This window comes from Ischnura elegans (genome assembly GCF_921293095.1).
Source record: "Ischnura elegans chromosome 13 unlocalized genomic scaffold, ioIscEleg1.1 SUPER_13_unloc_1, whole genome shotgun sequence".
In the NCBI taxonomy this organism is placed as follows: Eukaryota; Metazoa; Arthropoda; class Insecta; order Odonata; family Coenagrionidae; genus Ischnura; species Ischnura elegans.
The window spans coordinates 2,438,326-2,448,605 of NW_025791657.1; the positions used below are offsets into that span (position 1 = coordinate 2,438,326).

A 10,280-nucleotide genomic window follows, 5' to 3' on the forward strand; every position below is an offset into this window, starting at 1 on the left:
GTTCTCCAATATAATATGAGGCCACCTTTAATATCTGTGTGGACTTATTTTTTACTGAAGAAACTGGACGAGATCGAGTACGTGAGTAGGGCCAATATCGTGAAGAATTAAAATCATAATTTATGCCATAAAAAGCGTATAACTTAAATTTCCAACGATGTTATACGTAGGATCCAATTTTATTTAAATTCATGTACACTAAGACACTGGCGATAAGAAATTTCAAAGATACATTAATAGGATATCAGGGGGAGATAAGAAGTGGACAGGAGGAGTATGTAAGGAAGACAAGCAGGGGTGGTGTGGGATGATTGGGGCCATCAGCTGGGGCTAAAGATCTTATCTTTTATCTCCTTACCCGGGGTGCTCTGCCTTGGAATATTTAGGAAATCCCATGCTAAGAAATGGATTTTGACAGGGTTCTGCTTCTCAATAACTGGATATAAGTTTATGAAAAATAAATATTTCATAAGATAAAGTTTTGTGAAATGTGGGAATATCACAGCTCATTAAATTCAATAATGTATTAGTGCTGTTTTTCTTCAACTTCCGATGTGTTATGAACAGAAGACGAAGTGACTAATTAGAAATTATTCCTTTGCTAAATATTGAGCACACTTGTGGTGTTCTTTAGACATAATCGCCTCGGTGATTGAGGAATTGGTCGTGCCTCTAGACTGGATTTACTATGCCTTCTTCATGGGATGTTGCCGCCAATGACTTCCATCAATTTTGGCTTTGTCCTGAAGCTCATCGCCCATTTTAAAACACTTCTATCCTAGCCACGTCTATACTTCAGCGTAAAGATGGAATGATGGATGGGTGAAGATAACATGAACACCAATTATATATGACAGATGGAATCTTTTAAAAGGAGCTATTGTCCATTTTTCTACATATTTCAAGGTTACGCAGTCAATTCGGTGGTCCCATGGTTAAGTAAAGTAACATAATATAAGCGACGGTGTGTATGGGGAAGACAATTGAGAGCAAAGACTTGCATTTCTTAGAGGAGATAAGGAATTGAGGAGGAAAACCTGGTGTAAGCATGCTTTCAATGAATGGCTCCTAGGAGAATAAGACTGCGCTTCATTTGACGAAAGAAACATTACACTTTAAGTGCCCTCCAGAAAGTAACAAAGCAAATATTGATAATTTTATGGTGTATTTCCACTCATGCCGGCATCTGCTTTTAAGTAGCTACTCAGGAACATTTTTCTATTCGAATACAAGAGGGGGACAAGAGAGATTTGAATACAAGAGAGATTTAAATACAATATCTAGCACTTGTCCGCAATATTTTAATCCACTCAATACGTTTCAGCTCACAGACCAATCATCTGGTACAAATCTATTCTTGTGTATTTAATATCGTGGAAAAGTGTTATCATCTTCAATTTAAATATTTCGAACTTCCACCATGTAGCATCTGTTGAATTTATTCTAGTGTTCTAAATTCTTTCTCTTTTCCTCTTTTTCAGCAGCCTATTTTTCCATCTTATCATGTCACATCGTATATTTTCGTGCATATCAACTCTACTTTCATTCAAACCTCACTTCCCTCATTATTATAGGTTCTGTAATAAATGTTCATACTTCCGCTTGGTTGCAAGTTGAAGACGGAAGAAGAATTAAAATCATAAGTTATGCCATAAAAATCAGATAAGTGAAATATCCAACGGCGTTATCCATATGATCCATTTTTTTTCAATTCATGTACACCAAGACATTGGCGATGAGAAATTTCCAATATAGATTAATAGGATATCAGGGGGAGATAAGAAGTGGACGGGAGGAGTATACAAGGAAGATAAGCAGGGGTGGTGTGGGGTGATTGGGGCCCTCGGCTGGGGCTCAAGAACTTATCTTCTTATTCGGGGGGGGGCCCTGCCTTCTAATATTTTTTTAAATTCCATGGGCAGAAATTCTAGATTCTAGATTTTAGTCTAGATTTTTAAATGCCATTCCGCATTTAAAAATCTAGATTAACACTTTGCGTGCCATGGACGTAATATTACGTCCTTTTGATCTTTCTTAAAATTGCCATGGACGTAATATTATGTCTTTCTAATTAATTGGCTTTGTATGTGTGAAGCCATAATATTTCGCCCATGGTACTTTTCCACCATACTGCTTAGTGATTCTGTTATTTCAAAAGTCAAATCCTCGATGGTAAAGGGTTCCTTTAATGTCTTGAGGATGAAAAGTCCTTTGCAGCTACTAGCATCCTTATCTTAGGCCACTTGGTGTGAAAATTCTTTTGCGGAAAGAACCGTTCGTTGAGGGTGCAGTGTCCCTTTTTGTCATCCAGGATTTATAACGCTTTGCTTGGAACAATGCTTTTTTATAATTTCCATGTTTTATATGGTTCGAATTGAGTGTAATTAAAAATTATTATGCATGTTATGGCGGTATATCATATATTGCAACTCTTTTTTATTTAAAAAACAGTAGGTTTTCATTGTTGAATTTATATTTAAAAATTAGCAATAAATGTGTTTCAACTCATTCATAAAGAAGAGAAAAGTCTCATTTTTATGGAAGTATGCATTGATATAATTATTTTTTTAATGCTGTTTTAAAAAATGTACTAATTTAGTAAAAATGGCTGGATTTTTCACTAGGGCTTTAAATTTAGCACCCGGCACTCAAAGTGCTAGAATTACAATGTTGTAAAAAAAAGTACTGTAAACAGTGAGAATTGCACAGCTTATAAAATTCCATCATGTACATGGGCTGTTTTTCTTTAACCTCCGATGGGTCATGATCAGAAGACGAAGTGATTGATTAAAAATTATTCCATTGCCAAACGTTGAGCACACTTGTGGTGTCCTTCCGACATAATCACCTCGGCGATTGAGGATTTCTTGGAGGAGATAAGGAAGTGAGGAGGAAAACCTGGCATAAGCATGCTTTCAATGAATGGCACCAAAGGGAATAAAACTGCGTATAATTTGACGAAAGAAATATTATACTTGAATTGCCGTCCAGAAAGTAACCAAGCAAATATAGATAATTTATGATGTATTTTCACCTATGCTGGCATCCGCCATTAAGAAGTTAATCGGGAACATTTTTTTCTATTTTTATACAACAGAGAAGACACACATTACTTACGATCTTACTTTAGGAAGAAATACACTTTTCCACTACATTTAAAAGTTAATGATGCATTGCAGCTCACAGAGTCATCAATTGGTACAAGAATTGTACATTAAATATTGAGGAAAAATGTTACCGCCTTCAATTTAAATATTTCAAACTTCCACCAAGTAGCACCTGCATCTGACAAATTTCTTCAGTTGTTCTAATTAATTTCTTTCTCTTCTCCTTTTTTCAGCAGCCTATTTTCCCATATTATCATGTCATATAGATCTTGGTGCATATCGTCTCAATTTTCATTCTAACCTCACCTCCCTCATTATTAGAGGTTCCGTAATAAACGATCGGTACTCCTGCTTGGTAGAAAACTGTCCTGACATTTTTGGCGTAGCTAATCTATTTTGGTCTCCAGCAGAATTACTTCCTCATAAAAACGATGGCTGTAAGTAATTGAATTTCAAAAATGCCATTCCATATCAATTTCCTTTTTAATCTGCATTGCATAGTAAGCGAGATATTTTTTCTTGGGTCACGCTAATGCTAGTTGTTATGTTCCCACACTGCTATTGACAAATTTTAAGATAATAATTTGATGTTTTTTCTTTTTCTTTGCAGTCAACATTTATTCTTTTCGAACCATCGCTGAGATCGTGTGTTACTCCTTCGTGACCATTGCCACCACGCCTGCTTTATACAGCCAACTTCTGCTGAATCCACTTCTGCTCAAATAAATTATTTCATTTTTCCCCAATCATGGCGAGCAACATTTGGAACAGCAATGCTGAGCAATTTGTTGAGGAGAGGCTTCTTGCTGGATTGGTGACTGGCTCATTCCTCCAGCATAAAGACCTACTGGACAAGTTGGAAGATGTGAATAGAAGAATGATAGGGGAGAAAACGCTCTTGCATGTTGAAGTGGGACTTGGGAAGGCTGACTGGGTGGAGGAGTTATTGGCGAGAGGGGCCGACACAGACATAACAGATGACAGTCAACAGAATGCATTGTCTTCAGCTGAGGAGATGGTGCGGCAGTTTCCTGACGATGTAGAACGCTCAAAAATTCTGAATTTGGTGACGTTGGTTCACAGGAGAGACCAAGTTATTTTGCGTCGTCTGCAAGCATCTTTGAGTAGGAGCACTGATCATGTGACACCCGTTGCTAGCCCAGAATGTGATATTGCATCTCTCAAGTCCTCCGTGGACTCATTGAGGCGAGAGGTGAAATCTCTTGTGCGACAGCTGAGCTCATCCTTGGAGGAACTGAAAGTGCAAGTGTGTGGACGCGATGCACTGTTGTGTTGTCTGGAAGAATCGGTGACGTCAACAGCGGAGGACGTTACGTGTATCAAGTGCGGTCTTATTGGGGAGGCATCTTTAAGGCAACCTACATCCGATCCGGTTGTAGCAAGGCAGGAATGTGTGGACGGCATGATGCAAAAGACTAGGATAGTATATGGAAGTGGAGTTGATGAAACTCATAGATTGTATGAGAGACTGTATGATGGAGATGAAATCACTGCTTGCATAATTAAATATTTGTGTGGGGATGATCGGGTGAAGGTGCTGGTGGATTTGGAATATGAGAACATTGTAAGGATGAAAGAGAAGTTCGTGGATTTGGATGGGACTCTGGGGAATGGGAGTGAATGGATATCATTTTATGATTTTGAGAGTGAGACTGTGTATTTGGGTGCATTGGTTGATTCCAGTAATAGTGAGAAATACGTATGTGCTGAGTTAGCTTGGGCCGTCTCACAATTATCCCTAAAATTAGTTTTCGATAATGAGGGGAGGCCATATAGCAGGGGAGACGTGGAACGAGAGCGTGAGTGGATGAGGGCTCTAGTGGAGTTGGTGGAGAGGAGGAAGAGGGGAGGGGGATATGATTGGAGTATCAATCGTGCATTGTATAGGAAGACACCGAAGGCAAAGGTATGTTGGCTTGCGGCAGCTGTCCCTCGGATTATCGCTGATGATGGATCCACAGAAGGAAGAGCTATTCTGCAGCAGCAAGCCCCTCTCCTCCTCTCTCTCTATTCTAACAATGTGATGGGAAAACTTCTAGCCAGTGCAAAGGTGGGTCCTATGTCTATTTATTACAGTTTCTTCTTTACATCATGGTCTTCATTAAAACATTGAAATCATTATTTGAAGCTGGTTTAGCCAATAAATCGGTACATAATAAATGTAAATTTACATCCTTTTGAATAATTGAAATAATTGTTCGTAATTTAACTGTCCATGATTTCCCAAAAGTGGGCAACTAATTGGTTGGCATGTAGAGGTGAAATAAAACTTCTGGTACATTGGAGTTCATCCTCTCATGTGTTCTATTAGTAATTTGATTTAATGAGTGTCGGATTTTGTAGTATTAGAATATTTAAATGCAATTCATTTTAGGCAAACATTCTACTTCTCAAAATTCCAAGATGAAGATTTCTTGTTAAAAGGTAACATGTTCTTAAGATCTTATATGTCATAAGTTTAAGAAAGTGGCTTTAAAACTAACAAACTCTAATCTAATGGATAAATATCGAAGTTAAAGATAAAATAATAAAAGGAAATTGAAGTCCCTAAATTCAAATCTATGATATATCAATCTAGTGATTTTTATGTGAATTCCAAACAATAGTGAAAGTCTTCCAATATTTTTCACTTATAAAATGAATGATTCTTGTAGAACATGGGTTTGTTCGAGGATGTTTAATAATTGTTGCTTATGGATACTGCCATTGCATTCTTGTAAATGGAAGTAATATTTTATCTCACTATGAATATTGACCTAATTTTGACATTGCGTTTTGTTTGTGATTGCACTACTTTTCAATCCATTAATTTATATTTTCTGTTTCAGAGATGAATTTGGACTGATATACTTCAGAGATTGTGATGGAGCCAGTCCTGAAGATGAAATTTTGTTCATATTCATTTATTCACTGTAAGCCTCTCAGTTTTTATTGGGTTATTTGAATTACTTGTGTATTTAGTGCAATCGTAACACCTATTTTATGATTATACTCAGACATTTATGTTGATTTAATGTTTGCTACATGGCACTTTTTCATGTGGTAGGTAATCACATTTTGAGATGCTTGATGTTTTAATCTTCTGGACACATAATTTAGTCAGTCTTTTCCTAGTCATGATATTGGGATATTTGTATTTTTGATAATATATCATATTGCATCGCATTTGCGCTGTTAGTAAATGGAAGGAATGGACCATTTTAGCTTACCAATGTAATGCTACAATTTATCTGAAAGTCATTGTGCACATAAATCTATATGGAACATATACAGCTCTTTCCAGATTTATAATCATATTTTGCTGGATGTACTCATGTTTGTTTAGCCCATTGATAAACATTAGTTTGTTTTGGTTCATTGCTCTGACCTTGTTTGGCCTCATTCCCCTGTCGATTTCTGTAACAATAAAGTCTGTTCATTGTCTGTCAGTTGGCTGTTCGTTTCCTGTTCCCTGACCAAGAGAGAACAGGCAGGCGACTGTTCGTTGAATGTAAATTGGAACGCCTTGTCTGTTCCTTGTCTGTGAGTAAAGGGTTACTTGTCTGTTCCCTCCCTGTTAAGAAAGCGGCATTCTCTGTTCCTTACCTGTTGGACCACAGACAATGAACAGGCAGGGGGACTGTGCGCTGTCAGTTCATTGCCTGTTTTCTTCGGCTGTTAGTTCCCTGTACCTTGACCAAGAGAGAACAGGCAGGCGACTGTTCGTAGAATGTAAATTGGAACGCCTTGTCTGTTCCTTGTCTGTGAGAATGTGAGAAGACGGTTATTTGTCTGTTCTCTCCCTATGCGCATACTTTGTTCCTTAACTGTTCGCTGTTGCTAAGTTGGGCGTAATAGACAAGAGATAATTAATGTTAAAATAGAATTAAAAGTTGAAATTCATTTGAATGATTGTAAGAAAAACTTTTATTATGCTTTTCCACATATTCCATTAGTTATAAAAATCTTGAATAGTTGTAGAACAGCAAGCTTTGTCATCATTAACAGAACAACCACTACACCAACAAAATATTTCACATGCCTTCATCAAAGAAATATGTACTTCCTTAAATTAATACAACTCGGATTCTGCACTATGTCAATATATAATACGTGTGATTTTAAAAGAGAAACACGCCTTTAAAGAATATTTATGAACACGATGATTTCACTTCTCACAAACAAACCTACAAGAAAGACAGTCCTCTGACAATGTTTGTCGGTTCTTATTGGCGACGTAACGCACATACGCATAATACAAATACAATACAAATCTCAGTACTTGCTCAAAAACTTAAGAGACACAATAAATTATTAAATAAACACACTCAAGAACACATATCACTTCAAGACTTTCACGATCACTGAATGGATGCACGAATTACTTAATTCGTCACTGCGGGCATTTAGCACAGGTTAAATAATACTCAAATAAATAACTCTTTTCTCCGCAACCAACAACTTCACCACAACACAGTCGACCATGTGCTCGTAAACTGTCCGGATAACGGTATCGGTTATTGGCGTCATTGTTTGCGTTTGCTATCTTCTATAGGTAGGTAGCAGCACCACGCTATCTTTCCGTCCTTGTTGAGAACCTGTTCTCACTAGCTTTTCACTGTTTTCTGTTCGTACCCTGTACCGTGAAACGGACTATGAACAGGCCCTTGCCTGTTGAGTGTCCGTTCACTGTTGTCTGTTCGTTCCCAGTCCGCTGAAACCACAGAGTACATACTCTTTGGCTGAAACATATGGCCCCTGCCTGTAATTGGCGAAGTAAAGTATTTAACGTGCGTAAGCCGAGCAGATAGCTAATATAATTTGCGTGCTCACTTCAATAACCGTCATCCGTGGTTGATGGTAATCGTGATAATGAATTCAACCGTATATAATTACTGTTTAAGTAGATGATATTTTCATTGGATTCAATCAAACTTCCTTGTACTCAATTAAATTTGGATTAATCCAAATTGTTGTCCAAATTCGGAAACTTAAAACAATTGTTCGTACGTTGTTCATAATCTGTTCTCAAAATCTCCATAAGGTTCCAAACTAACAGCGAACAGGCATTATTTTTACGTTAATCGATAGAGTGTTTAGTGTTTGTTCACTGTTGTCTGTTCATTCCCTGTTCGGTGAAACATACTACAAACCGGCCCCTGCCTGTTAAAAGCTTGTTCACTATTGTTCCCGAAATGCTTGTTGCCTGCCTGTAAGGAACAAGCTGCAAACAGAGTACAAACTGTTGCTAGGCTGTTCGTAAGTTGTTCCTACTTGTGAGTGACCCGAGATTGTTCGTTGGCTGTTTATACTCTGTTCACTAATCTTTAACAGGCTATCGACAGACTTCAAACGGACAGCGAACAGGCATTGTTGTTTCAGAAATCGACAGGGTCACTTGTGAGACATTTCCCTGTAGTTTGCAATTATAATGATGTAGGCATAACATTGTGTAGTAGGCAAAACACTATATTTGTCAAATACTATTAATTTCAAAGATATGCTATACAATTTAAATGTGATGTAGAATATCAATTTACAATCTTGTCATATTTGACATACAATAGTTTAGATGGGATTTTTTCAGTTTTTACTAGTTGTAAGGCATTTATGAAATGTCGTAATTAAGTAATTAGGTTCTTTAATTCATTTTCCTACATGTTTGTGACCTAAGTCCGTTTATATTCTTGCTGGTCTTTTTCAAACTTTCACTGACGTTAGAGAAGATCATTGCAATCATTCATGCCCGTATATATTTTCAACATTCACATATCCTTTGTATAGTATTCAGTTGACTGGAAATGTGCATTTGCTTATTTATAAGCAAACAGTAAATGTCTCATAATCCTCAGGATTGCTGCTTGGTTTTCAAGGATTTAAGTGAATATAATGGTTAAACATGTTACCAGTTCTCTTCATAAGAAATATAACTATTCCTTAAAGAAGAAAAGGAATTTCTCAATTGGCCGTATAATTCTCCCTGCTCGTCCACCTTGCAAGTCGAAAACAATTTTGCTGCGTTGGTGTGCGGGAAGGGGGAGAAATTCCCCGCAGGGACCAAACACCAGCCTCTCAACCAGAAAGCCCAAAAAAAACACACACACTCACACAATCACTCACTCAAACATACACAACAAGATCCTTTGTGGGGGCTGTAGGGACCTCCGCTAAGGATTCATGCTCCACAGAAAACTGGGAATCTTCACAGGATGGGCCTGTTAAAGACGGCCAGTGATCCGTGGAAACACTTTCATTCAATAAGCAATCACTCACTTGTGGATGGCTTCAATGTTCCGGGAGAAAAAAGGTTTGCTCCAAAAGAGCGTCGTCGGGGGGGTTCGGAAAGGGGACGAGAAAAACACACGTATACATATTTCGGCTACAAAGTAGCCCTCTTCAGCGCGCTGAAGGACGAACCAAAGTCACTTACAACACGAGGCTGAAAGTGAAGGGGACGGGAGGACAACCAAGAAATATAACTAAGAATAAGAAGGGGGGAGGGTTGAAGATGGAGGGGCTAGGGGGGAGGATGAAAACAGTATTAGGTGTTAAACGGAAGATGGGAACCTATGGCAAAAAAGGGTCCGAGGGGAACGGGGGAGGAGAGTGAAGTGATTGGCTAGTGGCGTACTGTGGTAAAGGGGGAAGGGGGAGGGGTTAAAGTGAAGGAGAGGGTAGGGAGAAGGGAGGGGAGGACTAAGGGAAGGGGGGGAGTGAGGTGCTTGAGGGAAATTTTTTAACGGTCGTTGAAAATTGGCAAATATTCAAATATGAAAAATTTTTGGAAAATTTTTAAATTTGAACTGTTGAATATGTCATGTTTGGTGATGGAAAAAAGGGAGCTGTGAGGGATAGGTCCATGGTCACTGTTAACGATTTTATTCTTGTTTTTGTATATAAATAGACTTTCATAGGCGTCTAGTAAGTGGTTGGGTGTTTGTTTTAGTAATTTAAGATGGTTTTCTGATGTTACATGTCCAGTATCAATTAAATGTTGAGCCATACTAGATATTTCTAGCCTGTTGTATCTGAAGTGGGCCATGTGTTCTTTGAATCTGGTCATAATATTTCTACGTGTCTGACCAATGTAGAGGCTTTCACAAGAAGAATAAGAAATTTGATAAATTCCAGATTTTTTGTGTGTGTCAATTTTGTCCTTAGTATTCCCCAGTA

The 10,280-nt window shown here is 37.9% G+C and overlaps 1 protein-coding gene and 1 long non-coding RNA gene across 2 annotated transcripts; one reads left to right on the forward strand and one right to left on the reverse strand.

The window, feature by feature from the left end:
* Positions 1 to 3,591: 3,591 nt before the first annotated feature.
* LOC124172606 lies at positions 3,592 to 6,040 on the forward strand. The gene is made up of 2 exons (XM_046552050.1): positions 3,592 to 5,178; positions 5,957 to 6,040. Exons 1-2 carry the CDS (start codon positions 3,856 to 3,858, stop codon positions 5,960 to 5,962), a joined length of 1,329 nt encoding a protein of 442 aa, XP_046408006.1. The 5' UTR covers positions 3,592 to 3,855; the 3' UTR covers positions 5,963 to 6,040.
* Positions 6,041 to 6,174: 134 nt separating this feature from the next.
* Positions 6,175 to 8,589, reverse strand: LOC124172618. Its single transcript, XR_006868217.1, has 2 exons — positions 8,506 to 8,589; positions 6,175 to 6,514 (listed from the first exon to the last, which is right to left on the reverse strand). It is a non-coding gene; the product is annotated as an uncharacterized LOC124172618 (long non-coding RNA).
* Between the last annotated feature and the right edge of the window lie 1,691 nt (positions 8,590 to 10,280).